General features: G+C 36.2%; 1 protein-coding gene and 1 non-coding gene across 3 annotated transcripts in view; both read right to left on the bottom strand.

Annotated features, from left to right (window-relative positions):
- The window catches only part of COL4A5 (collagen type IV alpha 5 chain), a 236,940-nt gene that overhangs the window by 25,216 nt on the left and 189,199 nt on the right, over nucleotides 1–22,525 (bottom strand). For both annotated transcript variants that reach the window (XM_059911681.1, XM_059911682.1), the window contains exons 37-40: nucleotides 4,651–4,777; nucleotides 1,818–1,898; nucleotides 1,072–1,170; nucleotides 458–508 (exon numbers count right to left, since the gene is read on the bottom strand). In XM_059911681.1, the coding sequence (XP_059767664.1) occupies nucleotides 458–508; nucleotides 1,072–1,170; nucleotides 1,818–1,898; nucleotides 4,651–4,777 (358 nt within the window). The remainder of the gene's footprint in view (nucleotides 1–457; nucleotides 509–1,071; nucleotides 1,171–1,817; nucleotides 1,899–4,650; nucleotides 4,778–22,525) is intronic.
- Nucleotides 8,068–8,278, bottom strand: LOC132358034 (small nucleolar RNA U3). The gene has a single exon (XR_009500396.1). It is a non-coding gene; the product is annotated as a small nucleolar RNA U3 (small nucleolar RNA).

Here is a 22,525-nt window from a genome sequence, read left to right as displayed (position 1 = left end):
GTTTTTCTTCTGGCTAAAAGGGTTTCTAAAAACTTAGTGAAATCTACCTCTTCATACAATTTTGCTTTCTTTTTTAAATTTTTTTTTTATTTTAACATCTTTATTGGAGTATAATTGCTTTATAAGGTTGTGTTAGTTTCTGCTGTATAACAAAGTGAATCAGCTATATGTATACATATATCCCCATATCCTCTCCCTCTTGCGTCTCCCTCCCACCCTCCCTATCCCACCCCTAACATTTATTTATGAGGTTAATGAAGAGATATTTATATGTAAATGTTCTTAATGGTGCATTTTTTATAGTACAACTCTTTATACTAAGTTGCTAATTAAGAAATGCTTTAAGATGTAACTCTAGCTTTGAGTTGTCTGGGGTTGTATGTGGAGATGAATAACTAAGTGTACTGGAGAATATTATATTTTATGGACTGATTTAGCATGCTTCATTAAAGTTTACCAGAAAGTCCTGGAAGTCCAGGGGGTCCTGGGATTCCAAAGCCTGGTTGACCTGTTAGAGAATAAACCAAAAATTCTCAAATAGATAATAATAACTGAAACAAGGACAAATTATTTTTGGATCATTTAGGTTTTTCGTAAGTGCTGCAATGTATATTATATGAAACATGAAGACATTTCCAACATGGAACTACAATTCTAACATGAGAAAACCATATAAACTTATAGTCTATTTGTGATGAGTGTTATCTTTAAAAACTCATGTCATATGAATATATGTGTGTATATATAAATGGAATAGAGATTGCATAGTGAAAGGAGGTCATCCAGAGTAGCTGACTTCTTGATGACAAGAAGTTGTCCAGGTAGCTTCTTGACATGAAAAATTGAACAAGAAAGGATATGGAGTTTTTCATAAGAGGGAGGCAACTTTATCGATAAATGTGAGGCAATATTCTCAGGATGGAGTGGAAGAAGGTAATTAGGAAGGGAAAAGTGTGTGGTAGCTTAGAGGGTAAGAAAGAAGATACAATTTCACTATGGGTAAAAAAGGGCAAAAGTTAAAGTAGACAAGGAAGAAATTAGAAAATTAAGGACAATAAAAAAATATAGCACCTGGTTCACCCTTCTGTCCAGCTGGTCCAGGAATACCATCTTGACCTGGTTTGCCTTTTTCACCTGGAGGCCCTGGTGGCCCAGGACGACCTCCACCACCTGAAGATCAGAGTACAGCAGGTTACACCTATCTTCCCAATTCCCTTTTCCTTCCATATCCCCAATTCTTTCCATTTTGGCTTCAAAGAGTTCTACCCAAAAGACACAAAGTGTCTCTGGGACACTCCTTTAAATCATGAAATCTTGTGGAAAAGAAATACAGGATAATTTGAGAATAAGGAACTGCTTTATCATTCATTCAGTATTCAAAACATTTCACTTTCTCATTTTAATCTACCTTTAGAATATATAAGAAAGCAAGATGTGCGTGTGTGGGGGGATGGAAGTGGGGTGTATTATAGGCCTCATATGGGGCCAAAGGAAGTGATTTGCTTTAGAATTCAGTAAACAAAGAAAACTACACCTTGCCATTCTAAAATAATCAGAGCGTCTATCTACTATTATAGGATACTTGAAATAACTCTCCTTGGAAAAAGTGAGCCCCCAAAATAAGGCCCCATAATAATAATTTTAAGCAACTTTTATTAAGAATTGTTCACTTCGTACCTAACAGGTAGTATTAAGTGAATGATCACCATGTTTCTTTGTCTTGAAAATGTTCACAGCTCCCAGAAATGATTTGACTTTCCAAAAATGAATAAAGCCTTAGTTTAACAGAACAGCAAACCCTTATTTTTCATTCTTACCTACAGGACCAGGTTCTCCTGGAAGGCCAGGGTTCCCAGGAGGACCATTAATACCTTTTGGTCCAGGAAGGCCTGGGGTTCCTAGAGTAAAGAGCTCAATTTAATGATAAAAGAAAAACCGCACTGCTTTGAGAGCTACAATTCAAATTTACAGTTTAGAGTGTTAGCATAGAAACAGTGAAGAATAGAAAGAAAACCCAAAAAGATGCTGGTGTTTGCTTGATGATTTAAGAATAATTTTAAGTTTTAAATTGATTTATCCAGAGGTTGACATTATTTTATATTCATAATAAAAACAATTATCACCATATTATACTGGTAGAATTAATTGGTAGGATTCCATTGTATGGATATACCAAATTTTTAAGAATCCATTCATTTCTTCTTGGACATTTGGGTTGTCAGGTTTTAGCTTTCATGAATATCTATTCTATTTATGGAAACCTGGTCTACTTAGCTATTATGAGTAATGCTGCTATGAATATCTCTGTGCTGGTATTTTTGTAGACATAAGTCTTAATTTATCTTGGGTAAATACTTGGATAGGAGTGAAACTGCTGAGTCACAGAATAGGTATATGCTGTGATTTATAAATAAACAAACAACAATATTTGGGAATTCCAGTTGCTCCAGATCCTTGTACAACATATGGTGATACCAATTGTTTTAATAATAGCCATTCTAGTAGAAATGTAGTGCTACCTCATTGTGGTTTTAATTTGCATTTCTTTGATAGCTAACGATATTGATCACTTTTGCACGTGTTTATTGAACATCCGTGAATCTTCTTTTGTGAAACGTACGTTCCAAGTCTTTGGCATTTAGAAAAATGGATTGCATGTCTTGTTATTATTGAGTTGTAGAAGTTCTTTATACATCCCAGATATCAGTCATTTATGAGATACATGTTTTGCAAGTATCTTCTAGTCTGTAGCTTCCCTATTCATTTTCTTAATGGTGTCTTTCGATGAGCAGAAGAAAAGAAGAACTCAGTTTCTTTAAAATAAAAAAACAGTGTGGAGCAATCGGACACCTGTATGAAAAAAAATGAACCTTGACCCCTAATCACACCATAAAACTATTCTTCTTCGAGACAGACCATAAACCTAAATATAAAACCTTAAACCTTAAACATTGAAAGTTACAGAAAAAATTAGAATATTTCCATAAACCTGAGTAGGCAAATATTTCTTGAATAGGACACAAAAAGCACTAACCATGAAAGAAGAGTAAGAAAGGACTTTATTAACATCGCATGACAGCATTAAGAGAGTGAAAGGCAAATTTGAGACAGAAAGAATCTATTTGTAATACATATCCAGAATATATAAAGAACTGCTCTGAATCAATAAGAAAAAAGGCAAACAACTCATTAAATAAGAGCAAAAAAACTTGGAGCAGGCACTTCATAAAGATGCCAAATGGCCAATAAGTATATGAAAAGGTGTTTAACACTGTCATTCATTAGGAAAATGTAAATTAAAACTTCATTGAGATACCTCTATATACCCACAAGAATTGCTAAAATTAAAAAGACTGACAATATCAAGTGAGGTGAGGATACAGGCAACTGGACATTTCACAACACAAAGTACTAACCACTATATGATTATGGCAAGCCACCTGGAGCCACCCATGGACATTCATACATTGCAGGTGGGACTGTAATGTATAAAATCACTTTGGAAAACTGGCACCATCTACTAAAGTTAAATGTACACCTACCCTCTGATTCAGTAATTCTACCACTAAGTTTTTGTGTGAGAGAAATGAGTACACGTGCCCCCCAAAAGACGTCTCAAAGAATGTTAATAGCATCTTTTTTCTTAATAGTCCCAAACTGGAAACAACCCAAAAGTCCATCAAGAAGAGAATGGGTAACTGATTATGGTTTATTTCTTCAATGGAATATTATGGAGCAATGATAAAAAAAAAACAAAAAAACTGCTGACTGGCAACAAGATAAAGGAATCTTACATTCATAATGATGAGTGAAAGAAGCTAGACACAAAGATATATACTGTACATTCCATTTATGTGAATTTCAAAAACAGGTAAAATTGACTGGTGGTGACAGAAGTTATAGTAGTGGTTACCTGGGGAAGGGGGCTGTCACTGTGAAGGGGCATAGGTAAACTTCATGGGGTAAGGGAACTGTTTTATATCTTGATATGTGTGGTGGGTACATGGATATATATATGGGTAAAAACTCATTTATTGTCTTGTACATTTTATTGTATGCTATACTTTAATAAAAAGGTTAAGGAAAAGATAACCAAAGGCCTACTGCATCCATGCCACTGTGCAATCCAAAAAACAAACAAACAAAAAAATAAATACAAGCATAAACAGAGCAGGTACTATAACAACTGAGTTCAGACCACCTACTTGACTACAGTGCTTAAGTCCCTTTCCTTGCATGACTCAGTCCTTACCATTTGAATGAACTGTATGATTGTTCTACCGACAGCTACCCACCGTGTGCCTGAGTACAATATTCTAAGGGAATCAGCAGCAGGCTAGGGCTTGGCAGTGTACATTATCACCTAGAAAAATAGTAAGGCCTCTTAGTTGACTTGTGGCTAGCAGTCAAAGACTCAAAAGTGCTCTCTGCCCACAGGATATTGTCCTGCTGACTTGGTAATGCCCATTTTCATTTTATACAGAAAGAAATTTGGGCAAAAATGTTAAAGAGCTAGTTCGAGATTGCTTTGCTGGTCAGTAGCTGATTGAGAAATAGAACAGAAGTCTGTCAAATAAGAAGTTGCTTTGTGACATGGGTTAGAGTAGATAAGAAAGGAGAGAAGGAAGCATTTAAGAAAAGTAATATTACCAGGGAATCCAGGAAGGCCTGGTTGCCCTTTTGCTCCAGGGGTCCCCGGTAATCCAGGCAAACCAGTATCTCCCGTAGCACCTTTGATACCAGGGTTCCCTGGGTATCCAGGCAGACCAGGTTCACCCTAAAAACATGAATAGAAAGATGAAACTGAAGTCTCTACATGACTTAGATTTTATAACAACATAAAATTATTCATAGAGCTTCTACTGTATGTCAGGCACTCTGCTAAGTGCTTTACATAAATTGCTTCATTTAATCATCACAACAGCCCTTTGGGTTAGGCTTTATCATCTCCACTTATAAATGAGAAAACTGAATCTTGGAGAACTCAAGTGCCTAAGGTCTCTGGTAAGTAGCAGAACTGGGATTTGAACCAAGATCTGTCAGACTCCAGAGCTCATGCTATTCCCATGATATGTAGATGCATTATTCTCATTAATCCTAACTCTATAAGAAAGATATTATTATTATCCCCATTTGATGGTAATGCAGCTTATAAGTGGTGGAATCTGAGTTTGGGTCCAGGCAGTTTGATTTCAGAACCTGTGATCATCATCCCTAGTATACTACAATGAAATTCATTGCTTACAATAAGCATATCAAACAATAATTACAGTAGGTTCTATTGTAAAAGGGAAATTTCATCTTAACATGAAGAAGTCTATCAGTTCTTCAGTGGACATCTCAAATCCCATTTCCTCCATGAAGACTTCCAGGACAGAGAGCCTACCCTAAAACTTTAGGGTAGGTTCTTATTCCACTATGTTTATAATGCTTTCACATATGCATGTCTTGACTCTTCAATTACCCTGAAAACTTCTTTGGGGTCAGAGATAATTCATATATAACCACTTTTGCTCAACGAACATTTGCATTATTTTCTTCTAATAAAGGCTTAGAAGAATTCATACCCACTTTCACAATTAAAACAAGTTTTTCCCAACAACAATGAGAATATATGTCATAACACTAAATCTACCACAGTGTTCACTGCTCTGCTCATGAGGACCATGACCTGTCCAACAAAGTGTTCAACATCACCTGCTGAATACTTTCTTTTTCATTTAGTGTTTATGCTTGCCTAGGTGAGTAAGATCATGTATTTGTGACTCAAGTGTTTCTGCACTACGGTAAAAGTTTTTTATACTAATGACTTTTCTCCTTACTTCCCTTTCTTAAAAAACAATTAACAATCTTGGGTTTGGAATATATGTATTTCCGTCTGAACCATTATAAATCAAATATCTAGCACATTTTTACACACATAATAGGTATACAATTGAATTTTGGATTGAACTGGTTCCAGCTTAGGTACTTACACAGAAAAGCTTTGAATAAACTATCATAATTCTTCTTGTTATTCATGAACCAATGACATATATCAAAATTAAAAAAAAAAACAAGAAGAAAATTCCATTATTCTGCTAATGGTAAACATGAAATGCAGTAGATAAACTTCTGATTATTTATAATGAAGTTATGTTAAATTCTACAAATAACCCCAAATTGTAATTTTGACCAGTTCTTGTTCCCTGATACAGTTCTTCTTACCACCGTATGGCCCTATTCCTTCAAACCAAGTGAACTGTAAAAAAGAAAGTAAATATTTCACTAGGACTTCTGAAAAGTACTACAATTTGCTAGTTTAAGTTTCACCTAAGCTTTTATTATTCATACACTTGCAGAAAAAATAATGAGCTTCTAAAAAGATAAGCAAGAAGATAATGAAAACGAGTACTCAGAAAATCAACAACCTGGCCAAGAATCCTATAAATCACACTGAGAAGGGAAAATTCTAGTCTATTAATACTCAGCAAAAGCTAGGCATGACTTAAACCACACTTATCCATATACTTAAACCAAAAATATCTATATTTATTCTAATGTCAAGCTTTGATATAGTTCTTTTTTTAATTTAGATATAATTGACATATTATATTAGCTTCAGGTGTACAACATGATTCAATATGTGCATATATTGTGAAACGATCACCATAGTAAGTCTAGTTAGTATGCATCACCATATAGTTATAAAATTTTTGTTCTTGTGAGGAAAAGTTTTAAGCAATTTTCAATATATAATACAATTTATTAACTATAGTCACCATGCAGTATATTACATCCCCATGACTTACTTAATTTATTGCTAGAAGTTTGTACTTTTTAACCCCCTTCACCTATTTCACCCACCCCCACCCTCCCCTGCCTCTGGCAACCACCAGTATATTCTCTGTATCCATGAGCTTGGTTTTTGTTTGTTTTATTGTTTTGATTTTATTTGTTTTTAGATTCCACATATAAATTACATCACATGGTATTTGTTGTTCTCTGTCTGACTTATTTCACTTAGCATAATACCCTCAAGGTCCATCTATGTTATCACAAATGGCAAGGTTTCATTCTTTTTTATACACCACTTCTTTATCCATTCATCTATCAGTGGACATTTAGGTTGCTTAGCCATTGTAAATAATGCTGCAAGAAACATGGGGGTGCATATATCTTTTCCAGTTAGTGTTTTCATTTTCTTTGGATAAATACCCAGAAGGGGAACTGCTGGATCATATGGTAGTTCTATTTTTAATTTTTTGAGGAACCTGGATACTGTTTACAGTCCCAGCAACAGTGTGCAAGAGTTCCTTTTGTCCACATCTTTGCCAACACTTGTTCTTTTTTGTTTTTTTGATAATAGCCATTCAAAAAGGTGTGAGGTGATAGCTCATGATTTTGATTGGCATTTTCCTGATGATTAGTGATATTGAGAACCTTTTCATGTACCTATCGGCCATAGGTATGTCTTTTTTGGAAAAATGTCTATTCAGATTCTCTGCTCATTTTTTAATCAGATTGATTTTGTTGCTATTGAGTTGTATGAGTTCTTTATATATTTTAGATATTAACCCCTAATCAGATATATGATTTGCAAATATTTTCTCCCATTTAGTAGGCTGCCTTTTCATTTTGTTGGTTTCCTTTCCTGTGCAGAAGTATTTTAGTTTGATGTAGTCCCACTAGTTTATTTTTTTGTTTTTGTTGCCTTTGCTTTGGTGTCCAATTCAAAAACTCATTGCCAAGACCAATGTCAAGGAGTTTACCACTTGTGTTTTCTTTTAGGAGTTTTATGGTCTCAGGTCTTATGCTCAAATTTTTGATCCACTTTGAGTTGATTTTTGTGTATGGTGTAAGACAGTGGTCCAGTTTCAATTTTTTTGCATGTGGCTGTCCAATTTTCCCAACACCATTTATTGAAGAGACTGTCCCTTCCCCATTGTATAGTTTTGGCTTCTATGTTATAAATTAACTGACCATACATGCTTAGGTTTATTTCTGGGATCTCTATTTTGCTCCATTGATCTATGTGTCTGTTTTTGTGTGAATACCATCTTGGTTTTTGTTTTTGTTTTTTTTTTAACTCTGACAGCGTTCTCTCCCTCTTACTCTCCCAAAGGAAGAGAAGAACAATCATCAGTGGCTAGCGGCAGTTGCAGAAGTAACACCAAGAGCTGACTTCACACTCAGGAGAGAACGCTGCACCTACTTCTCGTGGTTTTGGGTGCTCTACACGTTCAGAAAAACTTCTCTAGTAACAAACTATACAAATGATCCCTGAAAATAGAGCCTTCATACTTTTTTGATTACTATAGCTTTGAAATATAGTTTGAAATCGGGGAGTGTGATGCCTCCAGCTTTGTCCTTTTTTCTATTGCTTCAGCTATTTGAGGTCTTTTATGGTTCCATACAAATTTTAGGATTGTTTGTTCTATTTTCTGAAAAAATGACACTGGAATTTTATAGGGATTGCACTGAATCTACAGATTGCTTTGGTAGAATGGACATTTTAACAATATTAATTCTTCCAATCCGTGAGCATGGAATATCTTTCCTTTTATTTGTGTCTTCTACAATTTCTTTCATCAACGTATTACAGCTTTCAGTGTGCAACTCCCTTGGTTAAATTTATTCCTAGATATTTTCTTCTTTTTGATGCAATTGTGAATGGAATGGTTTTCTTAATTTTTCTTTCTGCTAGTTCGTTATTAGTGTATAGAAACACAACACATTTTTTAATATTGATTTGGTATCCTGCAAATTGACTGAATTTGTTTATTAGTCCTAACAGTTTTTTGGTGTGGTCTTTAGGGTTTTTTAAATATATAATATCATGTCATTTGCAAATAAGTTTTACTTCTTCCCTTCCGATTTGATTGTTTTTTCTTTCTTTTCCTTGTCTAATTGCTTTGGCTAGGACTTCTAATGCTATGTTGAACAAAAGTGACAAGGGTGGGCATCCTTGCTTGTTCTTAATCTTAGAAGAAAAGCTTTCAGCTTTGCACCATTGAGTATGATGCTAGCTGTGGGCTTATCATGTATCACCTTTATTATGTTGAGGTATGTTCCCTCTATGCCCACTTTGTTGACAGTTCTATCATATGTGGGTATTGAATTTTGTCAAATGCCTTTCTGCATCTATTGTGATGATCATGTGATTTTTACCCTTCAGTTTGCTAATGTGGTGTATCATATTGTTTGATTTGCAGATGTTAAGCCATCCTTGCACCTCTGGAAAATTCCTCTTGATCATGGTGTATGATCCTTTTAATGTATTGGAGTTTGGTTTGCTAATACTTTATTGAGGATTTTTTCATCTGTGTTTATTAGTGATATTGGCTGTAATTTTCTCTTCTTGTGGTATCCTCGTCTGGTTTTGGTATCAGGGTAATGCTCACCTCATAAAATGAATTTGGAAGTGTTCCTTTATCTTCTATTTTTTTGGAAGAATTTGAGAAGGATTGGTATTAATTCTTCTTTAAATGTTTGATAGAACTCACCAATGAAGCTGTCTGGTTCTAGACTTTTATTTTTTGGGAGATTTGATATAACTGAAAATGGAATATATCATCCCTAATGAGTCAAATTTAGCATTGTGAAACTACCTAACAAATAGAGTAACACTGTAAGACTAAAATGATTTTTAACAAGCCTGAAACTAGAACTGCTTTCAAGGTCACTGTGTTGTATATAACAGGCACTCCATGTAGAAATAGGAGTCAAGTTGATACCTTTTTTGCTGTTAAAATCCAAATTGGTTATCTAAGAGTATTTGGATCATAGTCATTCTCTACTATCTCTTAACAACAGAATCTCGCTTCCATTCCATGCTATAACCTAAGACCCAGAATAAAATATCAGGCTGACCTCAATATACAGAATAGAAGACATCAAAGTTGGTGAAAAAGCTAACACTGTTGTTGTGTTCCATTGTAAAATTGAAGAAGCACTGCCAGTAGAAAAAAAAAAAACAGGACAGTGAGTTGAAAATATTTTGTGAGAGAGGGTAAAAACCATACCCTGTTTTATGGCAAGAAGAGTATTGCAATAGTAGTCCAATCAGTTGGAAGTTGTGGTTCCCACATAATTATTAATTTTTTTTACAGTTCAATTTATACTTGGATATTAAAGACACCATGAACCAAGCCATATATAGGTTCTTCTTTAGTTAGGAAATATTAACAATAGGGATTTAAAGAGTGGATGCAGAGATACTCTTATTTAACATTTTACTAAATGATATAGGAAAGGGAGTATAAAATAAGATCTTCAAGTTTGCATGCTACTTTCCTCTCCCAGGTAGTGAAATTTTAAGCTAACAGGGACAAATTGATAAATAAAGGCTCAAAGCTGCCTGGGCAGGCCAAAACACGGTACATGGGATTCAATGAGTATGTGTAAGGTGATGAACTTAGAGAAAAGGCGATGAACTTAGAGAAAAATAATATGAACTAAGTTTATAAAATAATGGACCCTATGGTATCCTTTACCACCCAAGGAAGATACTATCCTTAGTAGCTATAAGTCTATTCAGAAAATCTATTCTTTATGATTCAGCCTTGGTAAATTTTGTGTTTTTAGGAATTTGTCCATTTCAAAGTTATCCAATTTGTTGTTGTACACTTGTTCATAGTACCCTCATAATCCTTTTTATTTCTGTAAAATTGGTGGCGATGCACCCTCTTTCATTTCTAATTTTAGCAATTTGAGTCTTCTCTCTTTTTCTCTTAGTCAACCTAGCTAAAGGTTTTTCAATTTTGTTCACTTTTCAAAAGAACCAACTCTTGGTTTTATTGATTTTCTCTATTATTTTTAATCTCTACTGTATTTATTGCTGTCTTAATCTTTATTATTTCCCTCCTTCTGCCAGCTTTGGGTTGAGTTTGTTCTTCTTTTTCTAGTTCCTGAAGGTATGAAGGTAAATTGGTGACTTAGGATCTTTCTTCTTTAATGTAAGCATTTACACTATAAATTTCCCTCTTAGCATTGCTTTTGCTGGATCCTATAAGTTTTGGTATGTTGTGTTTTCTTTTCCACTTGTCTCAAGATATCTTCTAATTTCCCTTGTGTCCTCATCTTTGTCCCACTGGTTGTTAAGAGTATGTTCTTTAATTTCTACATATTTGTGAATTTTCCAGTTTTCCTTTTGCTGTTTACATTCTATTGTAACTGGGAAAGATACTTTGTATGGTTCCAATCTTTTAAAATGTATCAAGACTTATTTTGTGGCCTAACATATGCTCTATTCTGAAGAATGTTTCTTGTGCACTTGAAAAAATAGATACTTTGCTGTTGTGGGTTGGAACATTCTGTATAGGTCTGTTAGGCCCAATTGACTTTGCCCATTTAAAAATTGGTCTATTTGCTTTCTTATTGAATTATAAGAGTTTTTAAAATATATTCTGGATACAAATCTCTTATCTGATATATAATTTGCAAATATTTTCTCCCTTTCTGTGGATAGTCTTTTCGCTTTCTTGATGCTATCATTTGCAGCACAAAATTTTAATGTGGTTCAATTCATTTATTTTTTCTTTGTTTGCTTGTGCTTTTGGTGTCATATCTAAGAAATAATTACCCTAACCCAAGGTCCTGAAGATATATCATGTTTTCTTCTAAGACTTTCTGCTTGTCAATTTCAGCAAAAAAGCTATCTGGGATTATGACAGGGATTGCTCTGAGTCTGTAGTATGATTAGATTTTAAGAAGGATTAATGGAGGTTAGAAATATTATGCCACATTTAAAGAATACAGTCATTAAGTTTAAGAGTTGAAGAAATCTTAGGTACTATCTAGTCCAGCTCTCTCATCTCACAGACAAATATTATGTATAGAGTGCTTTATAATTTACAAAGTGTTTTTTTAAATCTAATTGAAGCCTCACAATAACTCTGTGCAATAGGTATAATTCTTTTTTCTATTTTACTGACAAAGTAGTGAAGATACAAAAGAATTAAGTGACTTACAAGGTCATGTAGACAGACTCAGGACTCAAAGTTCTGCCTATTGATTCCCTGTCCAGGGTTTTCAGTGTACTATATTAATTATGCTTTTTGACTAACAAGGACACTCTCTCATAAAACAAACTACCATCTGACCTTTTACCACTATCCTTACTTCTTAACAGCTCACTAATTATAGAATTTTTTCTTATGCTTGACATTCCCTAATCATACTATCATGTCTTCTGAAACTTTTATTCTACTCTTCCTTTACAATATAGGCAGGCACTCCTCATTTTGTATAACAGTATTGGACTATAAAAATGAAAATGCAAGATGAAAAACCATGTAAAGAGATTTTAAAAATCAATGGGAAAAATATGATCATTCTATGACCTGTAAAAGTTTTTCTCAAAACACTAAAATCCCTCTTCCTGTCAGTTATACATATATAGAGAGCCAAGTTCATATGTTGATCATTTCAACTTCACTAGCTTTCTTGGCTGCACATCTAAAGTCTCTCAAATGGTGGCAGTGTCAACATTCCTTTGGCTGGCTATTTCATCTCTAACTCCATCTACATTAGATTTAAATTTCATTTCCAGTGTTATCACCTTTCTTTTTTTTTTACTGCACTTTCATCATTGTTGGTCAATTTTCTCTTTTGATTATCCATTTTTGTTAAATTTCAGTTTGGTTTATCAATGAGAGACAGAGGCAACACATCTACATGCTTTGCTGTCAATGCATTATGGGAACAATAGATTCACAGTGATGAATCACTGACAGAATTTGAAAGAAGTGAAATGACCGCTCACTGATCAAGATGCACAGTAGATATTTACATAGTGGTTTAGGGATTGAAGAGCTAATATATCATGGTAACTTAAACTTGAACCATATTGTTGTGGACTGATGCTATTTAACTAAACTGTGGTAACAAATTTGTGCATATCAGAACTGTACAAAGCAAGGACTGCTTGTGCTTATCAAAACTGAGAGGTAAAATCATATTTTTTAAATATGTCATCATTTTAAGATAAAATAATACCATCCGAAAGAAACAGTAGGATACTTCAGATACATGATTTCCTGGTTTTATCAGCTCTGCAAATGTCCAAATTTAGTGTAGATTTCCTTATTGAAAAATACTTGTAGGATGCATAGAAAAACTAAGAGTTAGCCTCTTGCTTGAAGAGTTGAATATACTGTGGACACTGGCCAGTTGAAACATGGTTTTCTGCTGCCATCCATTATAGTTTCAGAGATGAATTATTATGGTAATTTTGGTTGCACTATATGAATGTTAAAATTCACTCAGTCTAGAAAAAAATATGTATAAACAAATTTAGAAAATTTTTAAAATGTAATTTCAAATCAATGAGTAAAGAATGGAGCTCATAACAAATGGGTTTGGGTTATTTGGATAATTTATTTGGAAAAAAATATATAGTCCCTCACCTTGCAAAACATACAGAAAAAGTCAGATGGGTTAAAGATGTAAACATAAAGAACAAGATCATGCAAACACTGGAATAGAATATATAGGACTCTTTTTATAATCTTAGATATAGAAGTCTTCATAACAATCAGAAAACTATGCTCCTGATCTTTCCTGCCAAATCTGTTTCTCTCCAAATCTTTCCTATCTCAGTATGTAGCAACTCCATTCTTGCAGTTGCTCAGGATAAAAACTTTAGAGTCATTCTTGACATCTCTCTTTCTCTCATATTCCATACACAAATCTTGCTGACTTGACATGGAAAATATCTTAAGATTCTGACAGTTTCTTATCACTTCCACTGCCACCACTCTGATCCAAGCTATCAACATCTCTAGTTTGTATTATAAATAATAATAAAAATAAAATAATAATAATAAAATAGTGTCATAATTGGTCTCACTCTTTTCATCCTTACTCCTCTATGATTTATATCCAAAATGAGAGCTGTGATTTTTTTTAAAATTAAAGTACAATGATGTTATTCCTTCCAGTTGTCCCTTATTTCACTTAGGAGTATAAGCCTTACTATGATCTAAAAAGCCCTAGATAATCTATCCTCCATTACCAACCTGATCTCATCTCCTACTGACTGTCACCTCAATACTTAGCTTAATTCACACTAGCCTCATTTATATTTCTCAAAATGCCAGGGTCTTTGAATGACTAACCCCCTCATTGCATGAGGCCACTTAAACAATTGTAATCAGAGAAGATTTTCCTTACTACCCTATTTTTAAAAATGTAACATTTTTCAGCAATTCTTATCCCCAAGCCTCACTCTAATTTTGCAATACCTTCTAACAAACTTATTTATTTTGTTCACTGACTAGATGTAAACTCCATGCAGGCAGTGAATTTGCTTCACTCATACTCTATCTCCAGCACCTAAAATAGTTCCTGGCACATCATACATACTCAATAGGTATTTTTTGAATGAATGAATGAGTATAACATTCGTTTATGTTAAAATGTTAAACTTCTACTTGATGAAATGTACAGTAAACACTGTAGTAAGACAAACAACTGACTGGGAGAAACTATTTGCAACATATATAATAGACAATGGATGCATCTTCAGTGTTTATAAAGTACTTTTACAAATCAATAAGAAATACATAAGCAAATCCCCTCCTAAAAAATGAGGCAAAGAGTATGAATAGACAATTTGCTGAGGAGATATACATATAAGAAGTCTCACTTGGAATCAGGAAAATTCAAATTTAAACAATGATATGCTACTCTTTACCCATTAGGCTGACAAAATTAGAAAGACTGATAGTACCTAATACTTGTAAAATGAGGAGAAAATAGAAAATTTCTTATACTGATCAAGGGAGCATCAAGCAGTAGAGCTATTTAATTAGGAAAATTTGCCAGTAACTATCAATATTAAAAAGGAATATACAGGCTTCTGCACACCGTCCCAGAGCTGAGGTGTCGGCACAGTTATTTCCCAGGAGGAACTCTGGTCTGAAGGGCAGGTGCGAGGCCTCTGCATGTGGCCCCCTATAAGCAAGGGAAACCAGACTAAGCAACAAGGGAAAAAAAAGTTAGACACTCCATGAGAAAAGCAGCAATTAGAGGAAGACCTTCAAGATGGCAGAAGAGTAAGATGTGGAGATCACCTTCCTCCCCACAAATACATCAGAAATACATCTACACGTGGAATAACTCCTACAGAACACCTACTGAACGCTGGCAGAAGAAACTCCCCCACGTACCTGGGTAGGGCAAAAGAAAAAAGGAAAAACAGAGAAAAAAGAATAGGGACGAGACCTGCCCCTTGGGGAGGAAGCTGTGAAGGAGGAAAAGTTCCCACACACTAGGAAGCCCCTTCACTGACGGAGATGGGGGGTGGTGGGGGGAAGCTTTGGAGCCACGGAGGAGAGCGCAGCAACAGGGGTGCGGAGGGCAAAGTGGAGAGATTCCCGCACAGAGGAGCGGTGCCGACCAGCACTCACCAGCCCGAGAGGCTTGTCTGCTCACCCGCCGGGGTGGGCGGGGGCTGGGAGCTGAGGCTCGGGCTTCGGAGGTCGGATCCCAGGGAGAGGACTGGGGTTGGCTGCATGAAGACAGCCTGAAGGGAGCTAGTGAGCCACATCTGGCCAGAAGGGAGTTAGGGAAAAAGTCTGGACCTGCCTAAGAGGCAAGAGACAATTGTTTCGGGGTGCGCGAGGAGAGGGGATTCACAGCACCGCCTAAACGAGCTCCAGAGATGGGTGTGCGACGCGGCTATCAGTGCGGGCCCCAGAGATGGGCATGAGACTCTAGGGCTGCTACTGCAGCCACCAAGAATCCTGTGTGCAAGCACAGGTCACTATCCACACCTCCCCTCCAGGGAACCTGTGCAGCACACCACTGCCAGGGTCTCTGTCTCTGTGATCCAGAGACGACTTCCCCGGGAGAACAAACGGCGTGCCTTGGGCTGGTGCAACGTCATGCTAGCCTCTGCCGCTGCAGGCTTGCCCCGCATTCTGTACCCCTCCCTCCCCCCTTGAGCTGAGTGAGCCAGAGCCCCCGAATCAGCTGCTCCTTTAACCCCGTCCTGTCTGAGTGAAGAACAGACGCCCTCATGTGACCTACATGCAGAGGCGGGGCCAAATCCAAAGGTGAACCCCAGGAGCTGTGCGAACAAAGAAGAGAAAGGGAAATTTCTCTGTGTAGCCTCAGGAGCAGCAGATTAAATCTCCACAATCAACTTGATGCACCCTGCATCTGTGGAATACCTGAATAGACAATGAATCATCCCAAAATTGAGGTGGTGGACTTTGGGAGCAATGATATATATACTTTTTTCCTTTTTCTCTTTTTGTGAGTGTGTATGTGTATGCTTCTTTGCGTGATGTTGTCTGTAGAGCTTTGCTTTTACCATTTGTCCTAGAGTTCTGCCTGTCCGGTTTTTTGTTTTGTTTTGTTTTATTACTTTTTAATTGTTTTTATTTTTAATAATTATTTTTTATTTTAATAATGTTATTTTATTTTCTTTTTTCTTTTTTTCTTTCTTTTTTTCTCCTGTTTCTTCTGAGCCGTGTGGCCAACAGGGGCTTGGTGCTCTGGCTGGGTGTCAGGCCTGTGGCTCTGAGGTGGGAGAGCCAAGTTCAGGACATTGGTCCACCAGACACCTCCTGGCTCCACGTAATATCAAACGGCGAAAGCTCTCCCAGAGATCTCCATCTCAACAATAAGACCCAGGTACACTCAACGACCAGCAAGCTACAGTGCTGAACACCCTATGCCAAACAACTAGCAAGACAGGAACACAACCCCACCCATTAGCAGAGAGGCTGCCTAAAATCATAATAAGGTCACAGACACCCCAAAACACACCACCAGACGTAGACCTGCCCAAGAGAAAGACAAGATCCAGGCTCATCCACCAGAACACAGGCACTAGTCCCCTCCACCAGGAAGCCTACACAACCCACTGAACCAAACTTAGCCACTGGGGGCAGACACCAAAAACAATGGGAACTACTAACCTTCAGCCTGCGGAAAGAAGACCCCAAACACAGTAAGTTAAGCAAAATGAGAAGACAGAGAAACACACAGCAGATGAAGGAGCAAGGTAAAAACCCACCAGACCTAACAAATGAAGAGGAAATAGGCAGTCTACCTGAAAAAGAATTCAGAGTAATGACAGTAAAGATTATCTAAAATCGTGGAAATAGAATGCAGAAAATACAAGAAACGTTTAACAAGGACCTAGAAGAACTAAAGAGCAAACAAACAATGATGAACAACACAATAAATGAAATTAAAATTTCTCTACAAGGAATCAACAGCAGAATAACTGAGGCAGAAGAACGGATAAGTGACCTGGAAGATAAAATAGTGGAAATAACTACCACAGAAGAGAATAAAGAAACAAGAATGAAAAGAATTATGGACGGTCTTAGAGACCTCTGGGACAACATTAAAGGCACCAACATTCGAATTATAGGGGTCCCAGAAGAAGAAGAGAAAAATAAAAGGTGACTGAGAAAATATTTGAAGAGATTATAGTTGAAGACTTCCCTAACATGGGAAAGGAAATAGTCAGTCAAGTCCAGAAAGTGCAGAGAGTCCCATACAGGATAAATCCAAGGAGAAACATGCCAAGACACATATTAATCAAACTGTCAAATATTAAATACAAAGAAAAAATATTAAAAGCAGTGAGGGAAAAGCAACAAATAACATACAAGGGAATCCCCATAAGGTTAAAAGCTGACCTTTCAGCAGAAACTCTGCAAGCCAGAAGGGAGTGGCAGGACATATTTAAAGTGATGAAAGGGAAAAACCAACAACCAAGATTACTCTACCCAGCCAGGATCTCATGCAGATTTGACAGAGAAATTAAAACCTTTACAGACAAGTAAAAGCTAAGAGAATTCAGCACCACCAAACCAGCTTTACAACAAATTCTAAAGGAACTTCTTTAGGCAGGAAACACAAGAGAAAGAAAAGACCTACAATAGCAAAACTAAAACAACTAAGAAAATGGTAATAGGAACATACATATTGATAATTACCTTAAATGTAAATGGATTAAATGCTCCAACCAAAAGACATAGACTGGCAGAATGGATACAAAAACAAGACCTGTATATATGCTGTCTACAAGAGACCCACTTCAGACCTAGGGACACATACAGACTGAAAGTGAGGGAATGGAAAAAGATATTCCATGCAAATGGAAATCAAAAGAAAGCTGGAGTAGCAATTCTCATATCAGACGAAATAGACTTTAAAATAAAGACTATTACAAGAGACAAAGAAGGACACTACATAATGATCAAGGGATCAATCCAAGAAGAAGATATAAAAATTGTAAATATTTATGCACCCAACATAGGAGCACCTCAATATATAAGGCAAATGCTAACAGCCATAAAAGGGGAAATCGACAGTAACACAGTCATAGAAGCGGACTTTAACACCCCACTTTCACCAATGGACAGACCATCCAACATGAAAATAAATAAGGAAACACAAGCTTTAAATGATACACTAAAGAAGATGGACTTAATTGATATTTATAGGGCATTCCATCCAAAAACAACAGAATACACTTTCTTCTCAAGTGCTCATGGAACATTCTCCAGAATAGGTCATATCTTGGGTCACAAATCAAGCCTTGGTAAATTTAAGAAAATTGAAATCATATCAAGTATCTTTTCCAACCACAACGCTATGAGACTAGATATCAATTACAGTAAAAAATCTGTTAAAAATACAAACACATGGAGGTTAAACAATACACTACTAAATAACCAAGAGATTACTGAAGAAATCAAAGAGGAAATAAAAAAAATACCTAGAAACAAATGACAATGAAAACACGATGACCCAAAACCTACGGTATACAGCAAAAGCAGTTCTAAGAGGGAAGTTTATAGCAATACAATCCCACCTCAAGAAACAAGAAAAATCTCAAATAAAAAACCTAATCTTACACCTAAAGCAATTAGAGAAAGAAGAACAAAAAAACCCCAAAGTTAGCGGAAGGAAAGAAATCATAAAGATCAGATCAGAAATAAATGAAAAAGAAATGAAGGAAACACTAGCAAAGATCAATAAAACTAAAAGCTGGTTCTTTGAGAAGATAAGCAAAATTGATAAACCACTAGCCAGACTCATGAAGAAAAAAAGGGAGAAGACTCAAATTAATAGAATTAGAAATGAAAAAGGAGAAGTAACAACTGACACTGCAGAAATACAAAGGATCATGAGAGATTACTACAAGCAACTATTTGCCAATAAAATGGACAACCCGGAAGAAATGGACAACCTGGAAGAAATGGACAAATTCTTAGAAAAGCACAACCTTCCGAGACTGAACCAGGGAGAAATAGAAATTATAAACAGACCAGTCACAAGCACTGAAATTGAGACTGTGATTAAAAATCTCCCAACCAAGAAAAGCTGAGGACCAGATGGCTTCACAGGCGAATTCTATCAAACATTTAGAGAAGAGCTAACAGCTATCCTTCTCAAACTCTTCCAAAATATAGCAGAGGGAGGAACACTCCCAAACTCATTCTATGAGGCCACCATCACCCTGACACCAAAAGCAGACCAAGATGTCACAAAGAAAGAAAACTACAGGCCAATATCACTGATGAACATAGATGCAAAAATCCTCAACAAAATACTAGCAAAGAGAATCCGACAGTACATTAAAAGGATCATACACCATGTTCAAGTGGGGTTTATCCCAGGAAGGCAAGGATATACAATGGAGAAAAAACAGCCTCTTCAATAGTGGTGCTGGGAAAACTGGACAGCTACATGTAAAAGAATGAAATTAGAACACTCCCTAACACCATACACAAAAATAAACTCAAAATGGATTAAAGACCTAAATGTAAGGCCAGACACTACAAAAGTCTTAGAGGAAAACATAGGCAGAACCCCGTATGACATAAATCACAGCAAGATCCTTTTTGACCCACCTCCTTGAGAAATGGAAGTAAAAACAAAAATAAAGAAATGGGACCTAATGAAACTTAAAAGCTTTTGCACAGCAAGGAAAACATAAAGAAGACGAAAAGACAACCCTCAGAATGGGAGAAAATACTTGCAAATGAAGCAACTGACAAAGGATTAATCTCCAAAATTTATAAGCAGCTCATGCAGCTCAATATCAAAAAACAAACAACCCAATCCAAAAATGGGCAGAAGCCCTAAATAGACATTTCTCCAAAGAAGATATACAGATTGCCAACAAACACATGAAAGGATGCTCAGCATCACTAATCATTAGAGAAATGCAAATCAAAACGACAATGAGGCATCAACTCACAACAGTTAGAATGGCCATCAACAAAAAATCTACAAACAATAAGTGCTGGAGAGGGTGTGGAGAAAAGGGAACCCTCTTGCACTGTTGGTGGGAATGTAAATTGATACAGCCACTATGGAGAACAGTATGGAGGTTCCTTAAAAAACTAAAAATAGAACTATCATATGACCCAGCAATCCCACTACTGGGCATATACCCTGAGAAAACCATAATTCAAAAAGAGTCATGTACCAAAATGTTCATTGCAGCTCTATTTACAATAGCCAGGACATGGAAGCAACCTAAGTGTCCATCATTGGATGAATGGATAAAGAAGATGTGGCACATATATACAATGGAATATTACTCAGCCATAAAAAGAAATGAACTGGAGGTATTTGTAGTGAGGTGGATGGACCTAGAGTCTGTCATACAGAGTGAAGTAAGTCAGAAAGAGAAAAACAAATACCGTATGCTAACACATATATATGGAATCTAAGGAAAAAAAAAAAGGTCATGAAGAACCTAGTGGCAAGACGAGAATAAAGACACAGAACGACTAGAGCATAGACTTGAGGATATGGGGAGGGGGAGGGGTGAGATGTGACCGGGTGAGAGAGTGGCATGGACATATATACACTACCAAATGTAAAATAGATAGCTAGTGGGAAGCAGCCGCATAGCACAGGGGGATCAGCTCGGTGCTTTGTGACCACCTAGAGGGGTGGGATACGGAGGATCGGAGGGAGGGAGAGAGATGCAAGAGGGAAGAGATATGGGAACATATGTATATGTATAACTGATTCACTTTGTTATAAAGCAGAAACTAACACACCATTGTAAAGCAATTATACTCCAATAAAGATGTTTAAAAAAAAAATCTACAAACAATAAATGCTGGAGAGGGTGTGGAGAAAAGGGAACTCTCTTGCACTGTTGGTGGGAATGTAAATTGATACAGCCACTAGGTAGAACAGTATGGAGGTTCCTCAAAAAACTAAAAATAGAACTACCATACGACCCAGCAATCCCACTACTGGGCATATACCTTGAGAAAACCATAATTCAAAAAGAGTCATGTACCAAAATGTTCATTGCAGCTCTATTTACAATAGCCAGGACATGGAAGCAACCTAAGTGTCCATCGACAGATGAATGGATAAAGAAGATGTGGCACATATATACAATGGAATATTACTCAGCCATAAAAAGAAACGAAATTGAGTTATTTGTAGTGAGGTGGATGGACCTAGAGTCTGTCATACAGAGTGAAGTAAGTCAGAAAGAGAAAACAAGTACCGTATGCTAACGCATATATATGGAATGTAAAAAAAAAAAAAGGTTCTGAAGAACCTAGGGGCAGGACAGGAATAAAGACGCAGATGTAGAGAATGAACTTGAGGACACGGGGAGGGGGAAGGGTAAGCTGGGACGAAGTGAGAGAGTGGCATGGACTTATATATACTACCAAAGATAAAATAGATAGCTAGTGGGAAGTAGCCGCATAGCATAGGGAGATCAGCTTGGTGCTTTGTGACCACCTAAAGGGGTGGGATAGGGAGGGTGGGAGGGAGATACAAGAGGGAGGAGATATGGGGGTATATGTATATGTATAGCTGATTCACTTTGTTATAAAGCAGAAACTAACACACCATTGTAAAGCAATTATACTCCAATAAAAATCTTAAAAAACAAAAAGGCATATATATGCTGGATTCCAGCAAATCTACTCATAATTTATTCTATGGCAATATTTACCAAATAATATTAAGATATTTATGTAAGATATGGATAAGAATTTCAGTGCAACATATGTTTGTAATCATGAAAATATAGAAACAACTTCAGTACTAATAATAGGTTAAATTATTTATGGTTAACCTAAACAGAAAATACTATATAATTATGAAAAAGAATGAGGTGTATATTTATAGGCTGATAAAGAAAGTATGCTAAGATCTACTAAACTATGACCACTAGGTCCAGAGCAGATATATGGTATTGAATATGATTTCATGCATATAAATAAAAATATAACTTCCATTAGAAGATGCCGCATCATTCCATGCATCAATAACTGAGGGAAAAATGCTTCTAATTATAATTGTAAGGTGTTTCCCATTGTAAGATGCCCCTCAATATCAGAGATTTTGAATTGTACAAAACTGAATCTTAAACTTGATGAAATACCTATCATATATACATACATATATATGCATAAAAAGCCTTTTCTGGACAAATACATGAGGAACTACTAAACGTGGTTACCTTGGGGAAGAACTATGGATTTGGAGGATGTAAATGTGTGGAAAGAAGAGTTCTCATTTTACA

This window comes from Balaenoptera ricei, chromosome X (genome assembly GCF_028023285.1).
Source record: "Balaenoptera ricei isolate mBalRic1 chromosome X, mBalRic1.hap2, whole genome shotgun sequence".
Lineage (NCBI taxonomy): Eukaryota > Metazoa > Chordata > Mammalia > Artiodactyla > Balaenopteridae > Balaenoptera > Balaenoptera ricei.
This window is presented reverse-complemented; position numbering and strand designations above follow the sequence as displayed.